The sequence below is a fragment of the Camarhynchus parvulus genome, chromosome 6, assembly GCF_901933205.1.
Source record: "Camarhynchus parvulus chromosome 6, STF_HiC, whole genome shotgun sequence".
In the NCBI taxonomy this organism is placed as follows: domain Eukaryota; kingdom Metazoa; phylum Chordata; class Aves; order Passeriformes; family Thraupidae; genus Camarhynchus; species Camarhynchus parvulus.
In genome coordinates, this window is record NC_044576.1 from 32,727,216 (window position 1) to 32,745,457 (window position 18,242).

Consider the following 18,242-nt stretch of genomic DNA (forward strand, 5'->3'; position numbering starts at 1 on the left):
AAAAACCTGGGGCTGGATCCTGAGAAACAGTGCTGGGCCCTGTCCTCAGCTCCATTCCCAGAACTGTTAAGATCCAAAGTCAAGGTAACTTTGCTGGCTTGAGGAGAGAGGCTCAGCCAGCCCATTCCTCCCAATGAATGTGTCATTGCACCTGTATTAATGCTTCTTCAAACAGCCCTGCCTGGTGGGGATAAAGCTTAATTATCTCAGCTATATCAATAGCACCTCAAGCTAAGAGTCTAGATTAAAAAATTATCTCTAGCAAAAAAGCTTCTCTTTTTCCTAGCTACCTCTTTCTGGTTGTTCTTTTTTTTTTAAACCATGTTGACAGCTGTGACCATATTTCTCAGAAGGAAGAGGCTTTCTTTTGGCAAAAGCTAATATTTGACTGTAGAAAGTTGTAATCATTTAAAACAGAAAGTGTACCTAAGAGCTGTTAGGCTTCAAACCTATAATCAGTCCTAAGTAGGAAAAGCTTCTTAATGTCAAGAAACAGCTTGTTTACAGAAGGCTTTGGGCAAAATTATTGTAGTGGCTTCAGAGCAAACAATCCCAAACCCAGCTAATCACCAGCCCCTAACAATCAGCTTCTCCCTGCTGAAGGCCAATTTATTTTCTCCAAGCACTTTGCAAATAATTAACTGACCTTCTCCTTTGGTGTTAAACAAGGGAACATCACTTATTCCAGAGAGGGAATGGGGACCAACCTGCTGCTCCCAGTGTGGCTGCCATGGAGAGTTTTGGTGGAAGGAGGATTTGCAGTGGTTGCACCAGCAAAATCCTGCAATTCGGCAGCCTCCAGTTGTACCAGAGCAGGTTCAGGTTGGGCAGCAGGAAATATTTCTTGACTGACAGAGTGGTTAGCCCCAACCAGGCTTCCCAGGTGGAGTCAGCATCCCTGGAATTGTTCCAAAAAGTAATAGATGTGGCACTTGGTGATATGGTTTAGTTGACATGGTTGGTGTTGGACGTGATGATCTTGAAGGACTTTTTCCAACCTTAATGAGAAGGAAACGTTCCTGCCTGGCACCTGCAGGACATCACCTTACACCTGGAATCATGAGAGTGTATAATTGCAGCAGGATATTTGAGTGGACAGCTAATAACCCCCCCACAGGATTTGAGGTGACTGCTCGCACCAGGGAGCTCCCAGTATCCAGCTGCTCAACTACAGTGTTTGTGTATTTTACTAGCATTTTCCCCTTTCTCCTCCTATGAGCTGGGAGAGGATGAAAGGAAAAAAATATTTACTTCTGTACTTTTGAGACATTCCCTGTAACAGCCACAGACCCAAAACCTCCAAGTTAGAAATCCATGTTTGCATTTTCAGGACGTCATGCTAGAAGCTATCAGACGCTATTGTAGTGACTCAAGGAGTAATCTGATGCAGTGTGACTTGGAAAAAAAAAATGTTCAGGATGAATCAGAACATTTAAATAGTGATTTTCTGGGTAAGAAAGGCTTGGGCCACTTGGAATTCTCATCATGTCCGAGGCACCTAGTTCAGCTCCTTCTGATAATTTACCGCAGCCAGGCTGAGCCAAGTATTCATTTCACAGACTGTACAAGAGTCGTTCCTGGTTTAAACCAAGTGTGAATTAGGGGAAAATGAGGCTCTTTACTCCAGTGGCATAATGCAGTCACTGAATCCACAGAGCCCATCTCTTTTAATCATTATTTTAATGATTCTGCTATTCCAGCCCTGCTGCTGGCCCGGAGTGCTAACGAGTGACTTGTACCCTCCAGTCTTTCACTTGAAACTGTCTCACATTCTTACCAAGGCTGACAGCTCAGATAGAAATGTCACAGAATCATAGAATGGTGTAGGTTGGAAAAGACCTTTAAATCATGGAATCCAAAATGGAAAAGAGTGGAAGAATCAAACCCTCAGTTTTCATATGCTGAACTTTAAGTTGGATCTTCAGACAACATGAACATCTTTGGGAAAATCTAATTTATAAGTTTCACTCATAAAAATGTGTTCTGTATCATAATTAACAGGGCAGACACCCTTCTGTCTTCCAGAGAAACAATGGCCTTCCTACCCAACAGCTTCATTGCAATGTCCCATAACAGAAAATTGAGCCTTTAATCCTCAAAGGGCATTTCCTGAAGGAAACTTCAACTCCAGTCAAATTATTTTAGGATCATAATCTTAAACACACTAAGCCAAATAAAAAAATCCACAAGAAAACCCCAAAGAAACAAACAAACCCCAAGAAGATCCAACCATCTCTGGCTGCTCGTTGCCTTAAACTACAGAGAAATTGATAAAGAACAATTGGTTCCACAGGAAAATTATCTAAGCCAGGGTCACTGTGACATCACAGCATTGTCACTGAAAGCCAGCTTTGGCTCTCACAGCCCTGAGCATCACCCTTCTCCCTTGCTGACATCATTGCCCACAATCTCCAGGGGTAGCCTTGCCTCCATATGGCAGGACAGGAGGTCACCACATCTGTCTTCTGATTTCATAAATAAGTAGTTTAAAGGAGTGGAATATCAAAGAACACCCCTCCTGCTGATCCCTTCCTTCTCCTATACCCTTTATCCCACCAGATGATGGGGAAGGCAGCAAACCTTTGAGACAGAGCAAAGCTGAAGAGCTGCTACTCTAAAAAATGCAAAAAGACCCTCCAGAAAATACGAGGCATCCCCTTCTTTCTACAAATAAAATTTAAAGCTCCAAGATAAAGAGAGGCAACTGCTCTGGCCCATCACACAGGCTGGGGTCTGTCTCAAAGGCTGGCAGCATCTTCCAGAGTAACAGGATTTCCAGTTCCTCACTCGAGTTTTCAACACCTGCAGTGATTGAATCCTCATTTTCTGAGGATGCAGCACATGAAGGTCACACCTCAGTGTAACACGGACCCAGGGACACAGAATGTCTAGACTAAGGAAAATTGACAGCCTCCTCCATTTTAAATTTATCCCAGATGAAGTGAAACATCAAAGGAGCTCCTTTTAATGGGCTTTTTGGCATGTGGTCCTTTGTTCTTAACAAGTCAGCACCAGCTGCTGTGTCCATAATGCGTAACATCCCCAGCCAGATTCCTGGCTGGTGTAAATCAGTGTCACTCCTCTGCAGGCAGAGATTTCACTTGGTTGACATCAGCTGAAGATTTGGCTCCTTGTGCTTAGCAGGTGCAAGATAAGTAAAATCTCCTGTGCCATATTTCATATTTCTCCTGTCTTCACCACCAGTTCTGCTGCACACATTTGCAGGGTGGAGAGTTAATTAGCATCAGCTGGAGCTGCTCAAGTTTCTATACAATAAATTCCATATTGTCAGGAACTGCTTTCCTCTAATTATATCTTGTTCATGTATATATATATATATATTTATATATTTATATTTACACATGTACAAATCTTGTACTCTGGCTTATTGCATGGTGACTTTCCCATAAACAGAAGATGAGGTGAGAACAACAGGCCACATTCCTTCATCATAGCATTTCAAATACTATTTAATTAATGAAAGTAAATATTACTTATAGCCTTCAGATTTCCTAATTACCCCATTCTGTTACCAGGTTGATATATTAGTTTAAAGGTGACCCACAAGATTTTCTGGATACATAAATGTCTCAAATACCTGGAGCTCTTCAGTGTGTATTTAAAACAAAAATATATTTTTGCTTTGCAGGTAGCAGGTTATCAAAGTCCCACAGCACCAGCTGTTCTGATTTTACCCCAGTATGAGGAGGAATATACATACATGCATCAAAAAATTAAAATAGATCTTGAAACAAATTCAAGTCTAGTTATTTACCTCTTAAAAACACGCTGCTGACTTCAGCACCTGTTAATGAGTAAGTTCAAGAAGGAAACAGAAGTCTGTAATCATCTGGGCCCATTCAACAAACCCAAAGCCCAGATCCCATCTAAGTTTTCCCTACTGGCTACCTTGGGTTGTTTTAATTAAGCCAATTATGCTTTTGAGTCCCCTGCCATGCTCTTTGGGCAAAGGTACAAGCATTGGCATTACCGAGTCTCTGGTGTGTCTCATTCACTGCTGTGGCCACGTCCCTCCCCTCCCGAGCATTTCATCCCTGAATTCTCAAAGAGGAACGCTGGGAGTGCTGTGCCCCTGAGGCAGGACAGCTCCCAGGGCTCTGCTGAGCACGTTCATCACAGCCACCCCATTGTGTGCCATCCCCATTGTGTGCCATCCCCTCCCGCTGCGGACTGCAGCGCGGAACCACGGAACCCTTCCAGATGGAACTGTGGAAGCTTCTGTGCTTGGCTCCAACCATTCCCAGCACTGCCACGGCCACCATGTCCCCAAGTGTCCCCACATGGCTTTTGAATCCCTCCGGGCATGGGGACTCCAGCACTGCCCTGGGCAGCTGTGCCAGGCCTGGACAAACCTTTCCATGAAGGAATTTTCCCCAATACCCAATGCAAACCTTCCCTGGCCCAGCCTGAGGCCGTTCCCTCTGCTCCTGTCCCTGTTCCCTGGAGCAGAGCCCGACCCCCCGGCTGTGCCCTCCTGGCAGGAACTGTGCAGAGCCACAAGGGCCCCCTGAGCCTCCTTTGCTCCAGGTGAGCCCCTTCCCGGCTCCTCAGGGATTCTCCAGCCCCTTCCCAGCTCCCTCAGAGCCTCCAGACCCTTCCCCAGCTCTGTTCCCTTCCCTGGACACCCTCCAGCCCCTCCAGGTGTCTCTTGTCCAAGACTGACCCCAGGATCTGAGGTCCCTCAGCAGTGCCCAGGACAGGGATTGTCACTGCCCTGGTCCTATGGCCACACTGTGGCTGATGATTATCTTATACCCCTGATGTCCCTAATTTTGGGTGGCTTACATGGCAATGTGATTTATGATTTTCCCTTTTGTCAGCTCCCCGTACCCTCTTTGCACATCTGCACCTCAGCTCAGGGCAGAGGGATCCAGCACAGCACCCACCATCCAGAGTGGATTCACTCTCCAGCTCAGCTGTTACTCTTTAATATATCTCCACATCAGTTTTGGGTATGACAACAAAACTTGAACAAAAGTGTAGAGGTGAGCAGGAAATATTTTGGTTTAGAAAACAGCTGAGATGTGTGAAGGTGCTCAGGCGTGAAGTTTACTGCTATCTAAGCTCAAATGGATAAATGTAGATGTGGCATTTATAATCTTCCCTAGAAAAGTGATGATATTGTTTAATCAAGAGGTCAAAAAGAATTTAAAATTGTCCCATTTTCTTCTTTTTTTTCCTGTTTAATAATTCAGCCCAGTGCCCAGTAGGGTAATAGATAGTGAAAGATGGATGGAGAACTAGATATTCATGGGGAATACATTCTTCATGAAAGCTAGGTGAGAAATTAATATTAAAAATGTTCCTGTCTTCAGCAGAAACAAGACTAATCTTTTCATTTCTAACTTACCTTGTATTTATGAGACATCAGCTGCAGACAGGAAAGGAAATTGCAGCATTGCCTAAGAGCAGCGTTAGCAAGTTCTGACAGCTTGTTAAAAGCCGTGACCAAAGGCAGGGTGATGCACATCCATCACCCGTGGCAGGCACCTCGTGGAGCTTGGCCTGGGCTGGCCCTTGGCCACATCTCTGAGGTGGGTGGCTCGTGTGGCCCCCAGTGGGACCCTTCACACGTTCCTGCAGCTGCCCAAGGGATGGGAATGTTGGCCACTCACTAAAAACAAACACAATTCTGTCCCACGGCTCTGTCCTCCCACGGTTCCAGTCTGACTTCATGTATAACATGGATTTTCCAGCCCTTACAATCCCATTTCTTGCCAGATAATGGAAGTAAAGGCCCAAAGCAGTGGAGCCAATAGAAGATAGAGTCCACAGTGGGGAAATATCATATTCCATCCTTGGGATGCTCTAGCATAAACCATGGCTTTGAACTCTGAGTCCCAGAGATTTGGATTTCCAAGTGTAATTCCCATCCACGAGCAGAGCCCAAGATTTACATTTCATTAATAATCCTAAAGCATCCTTTTCATATGTGGCACATGGTGGAAATATATAACTCTGGAGATTACCTGGCCCAGCCTCCTGCTGAAAGAAGGGCCTTAGATTAAGTTATCCAGGTCCATGTAAAGCCAAGTCTTGAACACTTGGATTTGGACATGAAATAATATGAGTAATACAGTAAGTAGAGTCATCATTACTGGAGTGAAGTCACACAAAAGATTAGGAAAAAGACACTCAACTGGGCCTAGAGGAAACAGCAAACCCAGCCCCAGCACCTGTAAAGCAGAGAAGTATTTGGATGCTCCTTCCAACTCAGATCCTAATAAAGCAACCTATACATCCTGCAAACTGCATTTACAGATTTCATACAGAGAAGTGTAGCCTTGAAAGTAATTTTTTTTTTTTTTTTAACATAGTGATGTTATTACCACTTGTATTTCTGCTGGCAGGAAGCTCTTGCCTACAGCTGCAAACCAATATAAACTCCAACTTTCTGGGTCATCAGAAATGTAATGGACAAAGTGCTCTCTGCAGTTACCTCATCCATAAGATAACTGAGTTAAAGAACGAACACTGTGGCAAAACTTGTTCACTGTCCCTTCTTTGCTGGTTCTCCTTTCTTTTTAAACACTTCATTTCACAAACATTTCATTGCATAAACATGGAGCAGAGCAAAGCCTAACAGGAGCAGGTTTGAATTAGTAAACAGCAGAGGAAAAAAATATCCAAAATAAGTGGGAATCTAGAATGGGATAAGTTCTTCTGCAAAAGGGTTGTCCCGTCCTAGAGGGATTTAAAAGCCCTTTGGATGTGGCACTTGGGGACATGGGTCAGTGGTGGCCTTGGCAGTGCTGGGGGCTGGTTTGACTGGATGATTTTAAAGGTATTTTCAAACATAAATGAATCTGTGATTGATAATCTCATACCAATACTTCTCCTCCTCACTTCACCCAGTCCAGAAATAAAAAGGACTCAGTTTTTCGCTTCTCCCAGGTTAAAATCACACCATTCCCTCTCATTTTAAGGACCAGTGTGGATGACCCACGCATTTCACCAGGTTTCTCCTGGTTTGTCCCATTTAATGGTTGATGGCTGTGCACGAGCTCATTACTTGGATTATCCTGCTGTTGTTTTGGAGCATTATTCCGGTTGTTTATACAAATTTCACACAGGAAAGTTGTAGTAGGCTGATAAACACCTCCTTACACATTACAAAGGGTCTGAGCAAGAGAAATGTATATCTTTGCATTCTACATTATGGCCCACACAAAAGGTGGAAGCAGTTGAAAGGTACCACTTCCCATGTTTATTTACACCTATAGTCTTGTGTACACAAATGGTGGAAGTCCTTTATCACAAACCAGTATTTCTCAGCTCCTTACTTCACTGATTTCTTCCTTTCAGTAAAACCATGGAACCATGAGCAGCTTCCCAACTCACTTTCTAATTATTTCTCGTAAAAGTGGTTCTTCCACACCACCATGGCATCACTAAGCCCAGGGAAGGCTCAGTTTTAAATCATCTTTATCACAGAGAAACCTTAGATGGTGTTGAACAAAGCCTTGAATACATAACACTCCCCATGGAGTGATATTCCTTGATAATTAAAATTAGGATGTTTCCAATGAAGTGTTGCAGTTGCTGGTGCCATCCCTTCGTATTTCCATCCCAAACCCCTTAGCACTGGTTGGCATCTTCCCTCTCCTGCTCCGCACTGTTCTTCTCCCCTCCAACACCACACAGCCTGGATTATGCTTAGGAAAACAGAGGAATATTTTATGTCAGGCTCTGGCCCTGCAGGAACAATCCCACTGATTTCAGGCATGGAAAAGGGAGAGCAGCAGAGACTGGGGGGAGTTTGCACCTTGCCCAGCCCTCGAGGCAGCGTGTGGCTTCTCATCTCTCTGTTTCCTTCCACTGGCACACTGGGAGGATGAAGGTACAAAGGAGCTTTAGGAAGTGGCTCATGTTCATGCATTGACCCTTAGCTCAAAAAGGCCATATAAGAACAGGGTAATTGCAATTAAATGTAGCCCAAGGCTGCAGGATACAGAGGGGGCGAGTTTAATCTTTGTGCTTTTGGTAAAAAACAGACTGCACTCATTGACAATCTTCCCATCCACCTTCCCTTCCTGGAAAGGCAATAAACTCAGCTGTGGTTATCCAAGTGTGCTGGAAAATCCCAATGCAGCAGGAGCTGCACCACTCTGGGCAGGAAGCAATCCCCAGGGCCCCTCTCCCTTCCCCAAGGAGTAATGCTGCAAAGAACATTTTATGTTTGTACAATGCTTGGAAAGGTTGGAAACAATTGCGTTCAAGATTTGCAAACCTTTTACCTGGTTCTGTTAAGTATAAAAGCCTGGGCTTATTACTGTAGCCTTCTAAATAAAAGCTGAAAACAAGATCATTCTTAATTGCAAGGAGCACAAAACCAAGCTCAGTGCAGTCATCTCCTTCTTAATATTCACACCTTGAAATTCAGCCCTTATTCAAAGATAAACCTAATTATTTTCAGGGGATAAGCACTTGCAGGTTGCTGGGAGAAAAAAAATACTGTTATAAATGGTTAAAAAAGAGGTTTAATGCAGAAAACACAGGGGGATTTCTCTCTTTCAGCTGATGAGCAGCACACATCACTACCATGGTGAATATTCATGGCAGTGCTGGAGCTGGAAACCTCTGGGTTGTGCTCTAGCTCCCTGAGCCTCTGCAGAAGCAAGAATTGCTCTTATCTGTTCTCACAGGATCACTGTGGTGGGGCTGCTCCAGCCTGAACCTCTGCTCCACCAGCCTGAGGTTTGTGGAAACGACTTACCTGCCTCATTGCTTGAATGAGGAATTTGGAGGGAAAACACAGTGTGGTGGCTGCCAGGCTGCTCGTCCTCTTCCTCTGCTGCTGCCTTGTGAGGTCCTCTGGGAATATCCACAAATGCTGGAAGTCCCGAGGCAAAGACACTTTGGAAAGGGTATTTACGACCCAAATGTCCTTCTTTTGTTTTCTCCTCCTTAATTACCTTATTTCCCGTGAAGTCTGTGCTCAGGTGGGATCTGAGCAGAGCCCCGTGTGCTCCTGGGAGCTTCCTTGGAGCTCTCTCCTCCATGGGCTCTCCATTAGCTATGCCATCTACTCCATCTGCTGTTAATCCGGACAAACTGCACTTCAGGCTCAAGGACAACGTGGATCTGTACATTTTTTGGCATTTAACTCGAGGTTGGTCAATGCACACGCTAAGTGACCTGTCCAAATAATAGATGGTGTTTGGACAGGGCTCAGACACCTGGAGCTGGACACAGGAGATGAATGAAGGTGGAATTTTCTCCCTTCCATCACTGCTTTGGAGACCCACACCATCCTCCTTGATGCCAGGGTCAAAAAGCTGCTTTTGGGGTTCTTCACCTAATTTTGAGCAAGACTTGGGAGCCTTTAAAGGAGGTTGGTTTGCGTGGGCTGGGGGAGGCCAGCGCTCGAGGAGAGCAGGGACTGTGCTGGGCATGGGGGACACGGTGCTGGGCTCCTGGCCAGCCCCAGGGCCACCTGCCCGCTCCCCAGAGCGCACAGGAACACGCCTGGCTGTGACAGTGATGGAGGCAAAGCCCCTCTGCTGGCCTGGACACTGCTTTGGGCTGGGAGAGTCTGATGGTGACATGGTGTCTTCTAAGGACGCCTGAATCTCCAAGCGGCTGGGAAGCACCAGAAATGTTCTGCTAACGGTGGCTGGCCCCTGGTTAGGCAAGGATGGTTCTGTGTGAGGAGCTCTGGGCTGGGGGAGCAGGGCCTGCATAGGCACAGAGGGCTTCTCCTCATCAATCTGTGCAATGATTACTGGTGAAACCAATGCCGTGTTTTGGGAAGGGAGAGATTCCTGCAAATGAAAAGATTCCCAGTTATCACCATACTCCAATATCCTGTGTGCAACTGTTTCTCATCCACCATCTATCACAGCAGACAGTTTTGTTCAAGATCTCTTGTTACCTTTCTATTCATAATAACTTTTTTGTCATTTAAAAATGCACGCTCTTGAAATCAGCTCTGAATTGTCTGGGAGGCTTCAATGAAAACTTTATCACTCTGGTGAAGGGAAAAATATTAAAATTTAAAACATGTATTCCATAGCATTATTTTGAGTATTTAACTCATGACCATGGATGGGATTGGTGGCTGTTTAAAAATGGACATGGCAAAGACAGTTGCCAGTTTCAGACCATAAATTCCTCTTTCATGATGATCTGCTGGAATTTAGAATGCATTTAAGTAAATTATGGATCACTGGCCTGTGACATCACATGCTGCAGAAGACATGTGGGCACCAGGGGCATGACAGCTTTACAACCTCACCAGTTATAGGCATGAAAAACTCCCAAAAAAGATATACAATTACTCACAAGGGCTCTGAGTATTATTTCAATTAATTACTTCTCTCTTTCTTATGATTGCCTGGTGACACCTGCCAACGATGTACAAACACATATGTACAAGATTGATTGACAGTGGCCCAGAGACTGAGAGTGGCCCAGAATAATTTTTCCATCCATGACAGGAAACATCCATCTTGATAGACCACACCTTGCTTCCCTTGAGGTGACAAAGGAGGTGCTTTTATGTTCCAGCTCTCTGACAGAGTAAACCTGCGTTTAAAGCCTCCTGTTATTATTATCTACCTCACTGGGCACATAAGTCCCATGCAATGAAGCATCTGGCCTAATCTCATTGCAGCTGTAAATTGGCTGATTAGATTGCTCCTGCCCTGTGTTCCCAGATCTCTTGATCCTAATAGAAAGAAAAAAAAAACCAAACACAACATTGAATTGGCATGCAGAATCTGAGGATTAGCTTCCTAAAGAAAGCCCATTCTGTGTTTAGGTGCCATCAACTCCTGCTTATTGGGAATTCACCCCAATCCTAGCTGAGTGTCTCTATCACCTGATAATCAATGCCAGGACTCAACAAGGGCTTCACAAATCATGATAATGTTCTTCCTCCAGGAGGGCTGTGAGGGTGACAATGCTATGACCTCCCTGGTGCCATGGTCACCCTTCTCAGGAAAGGGAAAACGATGCCTCAGGTTCAGATTTTCCATTTTTCACATTCTGTGCTGCTGTAGTGTGTGGGTCTGGGTTCACATCAGGGATGCTGAGCTCTGTGCACAGAGCAGGGAGACAAAACAATTCCTGCTCCAGCTGGGCACCAAGGACAAATGATCCAAATCTCAGCCCAAGAGCACAAACACCGTGGGCTGGAGAGAGAAAAACAAGCAGGGTGGGACTGCAGGGGCTAAAGCTGGAATGGGACAATGAACTGCAAGGTGCAAATGGAGCAGAACTGATCCCAGTGACAGACCCCGTGCCCGCTCGTGCATTTTGGGGCCATTTTGGTTCATCTTGGGTGCAGCCCTGGCTGGGCTCTTGTGCTGCCCAAGGTGGATCCATTGAGGCCTTTTAATAAATCCCTGCTTTATTCTGGAACTCTGTCCAGTCTCTGTTCTAGATCAGCCTTCTCAATGCATCAGGGTGACACCACACCAGAGCCCATGGGAAGATGATCTTTAAGGACCCTTCCAACTCAAACTATTCCATGATTCTGAGCCCCTATGAAACCATCCCTGTGCTCCTCCTCCATGCAGGAAAACATCACCAGAAACAGTTCCTTTGTATCCCTTGGGAAGGAGCCTCTTGGGAACCCAAATGGGCAGAGGTAGATCAAGAGTTTATTAACGAGGTGAAATGCCAGATAAATTTTATCAACTCTTTAAACCAGCTGCCTGTGGTTTGGACAATTCAATAATTTCACAGCCTCAGGGAAAGCATTTTCTTCCTCCTCTGTTTCTTTCATGGTTTGTAACAACATTTGCCTCATATTTTCTTCACTTCATTTACTTCTACCTACATGTTTAAGACCTTTGCATGCCTTCCAAAACTCTCAAGTTCCCTCAGATTTCTACAGGGCACCAAAGAAGAATGTTCCTTGAGAGACTTTATTTTGGATGCATCTCTCATGTGCCAGTAGTTAATTTGACATTTATTTCTTTTGTTGAGGGCTGCACAGATGGAGACATCCTGCAAGAGTCCAAAGGCATGTCAGAAACTCCTGATTAGCTACAAACTCCTGTGCAAGTATTTTAAATAATTTACTTTTCCTTTTTTTCTGTAGAAAATATGTATTATTTCCTCCTCTCAATCTTTAGCAAAGAATTGGGTCTTTAAGGTTTGCCCAGCTGATCCTGTGCTCGTTGGGAGCTTTCAAGCTTCACTGCATCTTGTGAAAAAAATCCACACATACACAAAGTAATTGTGGTGAGCTGAAAACCTCAGGCTTTGTCCTGAGGACATATCAGGCAGAGTGTACTGATATTTGGGATATTGCTTGATTTAGCCTCGTGGGGGTTTTTTTACAACTTCTTTTCCCCAACCAAACATGTCATTTTTCCCCATCACCAAGAGCCTGCAGAATCACAACACTTAGCCATCGTTATATTTGGCTTTTCTGCTGCCTAAGCTAAGCTTAGCTAAACAAAACCAAGTCCAAACATACTGCTCAGCAATCAGTGATTGTTTTTTAAACCCTCCTGCATTCTGCTGACTGCTCCCTGAACAGAATTTATTTATTTTACCTTGGTAGGGCTGGATTTTCCCCACACACCACTCTCCCGCTGAAGGCCTGTGCATGTCCTCTGACCATCAGGGCCCCAGTGCTTTTGTGTCACCCCTGGGGAAAAACACAGAGAAAAGAACATTATTGTCAGTGTTCTGGAGGAGATGAGTTAGAAAATGTGCTTTTAAATGGAGTGCAGCAGGAGGGAAGGAGTCCTGGAAATGATCTGATTGCCCTGGGGTCTGTTTCTCCTCCTGTACAGAAGAGGCTCTGGAAACACCCTGGGATCCCATTGCTGGGGCTGGGACAGTCCCACCCTGTGTCCAGGGCTGATCCAAAGCTGCACTATCTCTGCTTTTGATTTTCATGGCTTTGGGCACCACTGTGGAGGGACTGGGGAAGCTGGGAAATGTGGATTACTATTATTATCCTGCATTAATTAAGAGACGGGACCACAGTTGGGCTAAGAACGACTTATTGCTCAGGCAAACATCAGTCTCAGAGGCTGTGAGATTTTGGAGGAGTGAGCATTTGGCCACAAGTTCTTTGTTACAAGGCAATCTAGAACTTTCTAACCCAATGGACAGTTGCCACAGGGTTTATTTTGCTTTTCTGACCTGTCACCTTTACTCACTTCTGCTGCACTCTGCATATTTTTGTCCAATGGGCTTCTGTCTCACAGGCACACATCTGCTTCTGTTATAACTTCTAAACTCTCAGTTTATTCCATACAACCCCACCCCTGCATTAGAAACCCTTCACCATCTTATCAGTGCAGTTTCTCACTTACTTCAGGCATATTCTTACTTACAACTACAGAAATATGAGTTTATGATTTTTCTACTTAATGTCTGTGTATTGTGTTTTTGCATCAATCCAAGGCTGCAGATCAAACCCTTCAGTGTCTGTGGGAGTTTCTATCTTTCCATTTCCCATAGATTTCAACAAACACCCTTTTTGTGCCCTCTGCAGAATGGGGAGCACAGACAGCCCAGCAACAAGCTGGATTTCACTGGCACTGAGTCACCTTCACTTTTAAAGATCTGCAGTCATTCCAAACCACATCCACAAATTCTGTTACATCACAACATTCCCAGTTCAGTGATAACTGTTCCACCAGCACCTCAACCTCTGCTTTTGTCACGGGCTGTTTTCTGCAAGCACTATTCCCTCTCTGCAGCTTTTTGCATGGAGCTAATTTCCATTTAACACAGTCTGGGCTATTGCACTGATGCATTACGTCTGCTGTCAACTGTTTTGCCAGAAATTACGTTACTTTCTAGTTTGTATTAAGCATCCAAAATTAATTTTCAGAAATTCTCCATTTGGACTGAAATCTCTTGACGTTCCTGGCTGTTGTTTTACAGCAACATGTCACACCACTGGTAAGACCTTTTGTATTATTTTTCTTCCACCCAGGCAGGCTGCCACAGGAGAAAATTTTCTGCTAAGCAGGATTTCAGTTTATGTGTTACATTATATTAACAAAGGAATATAAATCATCTCCACTTTAGGAACTGTTTATTAAACCATGCCCACCACAACAGAATTCATCTCCTTGGGTGAAGGGCAAAAGGAGGAAGATATCAGATCTATCCCTCAAGAAATCTTTAGTCCCACCACAACATTTAGAGGGTGTTTGATGAGTTTTTGTTTTAATAGGGTACAATAAAATATACTTTAACACTTCCCTAGCATAACTCCAAGATGCCACCATGTATGTCCATAGCTGGCATGAAGGAAGAGGTTTGTTTTTGTCATTGAGCAACAGAGTCCAGAGCCACAGAGCAAACGCTGGACTCATTAACCACAGTGTGGGAAAAAACCAGAGTCCAGCAAACAGCCAGAGCAGAGGGCTCATTGCATGGTTTTTGGCAAAGGAATAATGCTGGTTTGCCATCAGTGCAAAGGCAGGGAACCTGGTCTAGCACTGGAAACTGCTGGCATCAAACACAGGTAAGATGCCTTGGAGTCAGCTCCTCACCCTGCCATGGTGCACAGTGAGGAGCACAGGATCCAAGGACAAAATCCTTCTCTGCTGCTGGGGAAGCCTCATGGAAAGGTTATTTTCAGCGCATCAGTGCTGTGATCAATCACATGTGGGCACCTTCATGGTGAAGAGCAGCCATGCATGCATGCTCTATTTATTTTTTAAAGCAACTAAATAGAGAATAACCTGCAGAGAGGGGTAAAGAAGAAATTCTTGGATTGAGTGAGACATTAATAGAAATTTGATAAAAACCCCTATGTAATTAAAGCAACAACTTCTACTAAGTTATCAATATTTTCCTGAAATGCTTTGCAGTAAAAACCCCACAGTTCTCATATCAAGGAGGAAACTGCAACAGGAGATCATCAACTTCTGAATGTCAACTGGTGCACAAGGAAATCCAGAGGCAGTGCAATGATAAATCAGATCCCACAGACTCATTCTTCCATAAATTTCATTCAAATGCATTTCCAGCACCAGAGAAAAACTGAGGACTACAGGGTTAAAGAAGAACAAGTTGTCAAAGTCCAAGTCCACACAGCAGATTGCACAGAACAGGCAAATTATTGTTATCCAAGTAACCTCCCATGATTAGCAATAATCTGTGGGTACAACCTTCCAATACCCCACAGATCCCTTGGAACAGATTGGTAAATTTATGCCTGTCTAACTTTAAAAATAGCTCTTTCTGGAGCAGGAGAGGCAGGAAGAATCAAGGTGAGAAGAAGAGGAAATATTTATTTTGCTAAATCATCCACAGTGGAGTTTTGCATTGCCTTGTGTACCCTGTCCCATGCAAGGACATTCTCACATTGCTATAGGAATCCTACAGCTGGAAAACACTCAAACTCTTGGCAACTCATTGAATGTATTTGCTGAGACAGATTAAATGGCCTTGGTGGCAAAAGCACTGGTATTTATCATGGTATTATTAAATCTATCGTTGGAAGCTTCACATTTGTTAATTCATGTTAACAGAACATGCAAAAAAAAACCCCAAACCTTTAAAAAGAGCTTGAATCTGTGTTTGCAATGAAGGCACTACAGGGAGCACAAGGCTTTAGCTCAGACATGTCACACACTGAGTGTTCAAATGCTCACTGCTGACAAAACACATTGCCCTGGAACCCTTGTTACACAACAAAATGCAAAGTTCACTTTTTCCCTGGTGTGAAAACATGAAGGAAATGGCATTTCAAGTACTTTCTGTCTCTGTGGGGAGCAGGAGAAACTTATTTCACTCCAAGCTGAAATCCCGAGGATGGGTTTAACCTCCCCAGACCTTCCCTTCCCTCTACAATTAATTAAAAATGGGAGATGCCATGAGGAACAGAGGAGCAACTGCTGGCACGTAACCTCTGTCCTGTGACATCTTCATTCTTAACTTTCTCCCCTCACAAATCCTGTTTGTTGAACCAAATGCTACATTCCTTGGTGAGGGAGCTGGGGGTGCTCAGCCTGGAGAAAAGGAGACTCAGGGCTGCCCTCATCACTCTCTACAGCTCCTGAAAGGTGCCTGTGCTCAGCTGGGGCTGGGCTCTTTCTCCAGCAGCACTGACACAACCAGAGCACACAGCCTCAAGGGAAGTACAGGTTGGATATCAGGAAGAAGTTTTTCACAGAAAGGGTGATAAAGTTCTGGAATGTTCTGCCCGGGGAGGTGGTGGAGTCCCCATCCCCGGGTGTGTTTAACAAAGCCTGGATGTGGCACTGGGTGCCAGGGTTTAGTTGAGGGGTTGGGGCTGGGTGGGACTCTAAGACCTTGAAAGTCTCTTCCACCCCAGTCACTGTGAATTCTGTGAATTCTGTGAATTCTGTGAGGCATCTGGACATCCGGCTGCAGCCCAGGGTTTTCCTAATTACAGAGTGCAGCTGGAACCGATTCCCCCGTCTCGAGTGCTTGGATCCTGCCTCGGGCCAACTGGCAGCTGCCTCAGATAATGGCTCAGAAAAGATGTGCTTGTATATCAGCTGCTGAAGCCCAGATTGATGGCAAAGGTGAGGGAGCTGCTGAGGAATCACGGCCTGGGAATGTTTGGCAGGTCCAGGACAGCCCCACACGGAGCCAGCTCAGGTTTTGTGCAAAACTTGGGACTCACATAAAAACCATGGAAAATGCTGGTTTCCCAGTGGTTCAGGTCTTTGCCAGGCTGGGGGACACTGTTTGATGACAAACCAGGAGTGAGAAGGACATTGAGGTGCTGGAGAGTCCAGGGAAGGGAACGGAGCTGGGAACGGCCTGGAGAATTCCTGAGGGAGCTGGGAAGGGGCTGGAGAATCCCTGAGGAGCTGGGAAGGGGCCTGGAGAATCCCTGAGGAGCCGGGAAGGGGCGAGAATCCCTGAGGAAGCGCTGGAGAATCCTCGAGGGAGCCGGGAAGGGGCTGGAGAATCCCCTGAGGAGCTGGGAAGGGGCTGGAGAATCCCTGAGGGAGCGGGAAGGGAATGGAGAATCCCTGAGGAGCTGGGAAGGGGCTGGAGAATCCCTGAGGAGCTGGGAAGGGAATGGAGAATCCCTGAGGAGCTGGGAAGGGAATGGAGAATCCCTGAGGAGCTGGGCAGGGGCTCACCTGGAGCAAAGGAGGCTCAGGGGCCCTTGTGGCTCTGCACAGCTCCTGCCAGGAGGGCACAGCCGGGGGGTCGGGCTCTGCTCCAGGGAACAGGGACAGGAGCAGAGGGAACGGCCTCAGGCTGGGCCAGGGCAGCTCAGGGTGGATTTTGGGAAAATTCCTTCACCAAAAGGGTTTTCAAGAATTGGAACAGGCTGCCTGGGCAAGTAGCAGCCTGGGCAGTATCACTACTCCTGGAAGTGTTCAGAAATCTTGTGGATGTGGCACTTGGGCACAAGGGGTGACCTTGGCAGTGCAGGGGGAATGGTTGGACTCAATGATCTCAGAGAGCTTTTCCAACTTCAAGCATTCTATGATTGACACCCAGAGTGACACCAGGCAGAGCTGGAATGACTTTAGACCACTGGCCCTGGCCTTATCCCCAGTTTTGTCAGGAAAATGGCATATTTTAGTCACTTACTGTTCACATGCTGACAAATCTCAAAAGTGTGTCAGCACTTCTGGTCTCCCTTGTTCTGCTCCAAGCCCTGCTTGCTCTGCATTGACCACATCCCCTGTTCCCTCTGAGCCAGCAGCATCACCTCACAGTGAACTCTGGAGCCTCCAGGAACCTCCAGTGCTTCCCTGAGAACACCATCAAACAGCACTGCAGAACACACACACTGCTGTGAAAGAGGAAACCTTCTCCACTTTACAAAAAAATGACCTTTTTTGTTCATCTTAGCTCATCCATGAAACTGGTGCGGGGAGTTGAGCTCCCATCCATGTCCATGGCTGTCACAGACATCTTTTATGAAAAATCCTTCCTTAGGATTTTTCTTCCTGAGAAGCTGAGAGGCCTCAGGAACAAAATGTAAACAATGGTTATCTGCTGCTGTGGGATGCAACAGGTGCATCTGTGATTGGGCTCATGTGGATGTTTCTAATTAATGGCCAACCACAGTCAGCTGGCTCAGACTCTGTCCGAGACACAAGTCTTTGTTATTCACTCTTTCTTTTTCTATTCTTAGCTAGCCTTCTGATTAAATCCTTTCTTCTATTCTTTTAGTCTAGTTTTAATGTAATATATATAATAAAATAATAAATCAGCCTTCTGAAACATGGAGTCAGATCCTGGTCTCTTCCCTCATCCTCGGACCCCGGTGAACACGGTCACACATGGCAGCAGGATCC

At 45.4% G+C, this 18,242-nt stretch overlaps 1 protein-coding gene across 1 annotated transcript in view; it reads right to left on the reverse strand.

The window, feature by feature from the left end:
* The window catches only part of C6H10orf90 (chromosome 6 C10orf90 homolog), a 62,914-nt gene that overhangs the window by 18,866 nt on the left and 25,806 nt on the right, over window positions 1-18,242 (reverse strand). Inside the window, exons 2-3 of the mRNA XM_030951765.1 lie at window positions 12,531-12,625; window positions 8,738-9,785 (exon numbers count right to left, since the gene is read on the reverse strand). Coding sequence (XP_030807625.1) covers window positions 8,738-9,785; window positions 12,531-12,625 — 1,143 coding nt within the window. The remainder of the gene's footprint in view (window positions 1-8,737; window positions 9,786-12,530; window positions 12,626-18,242) is intronic.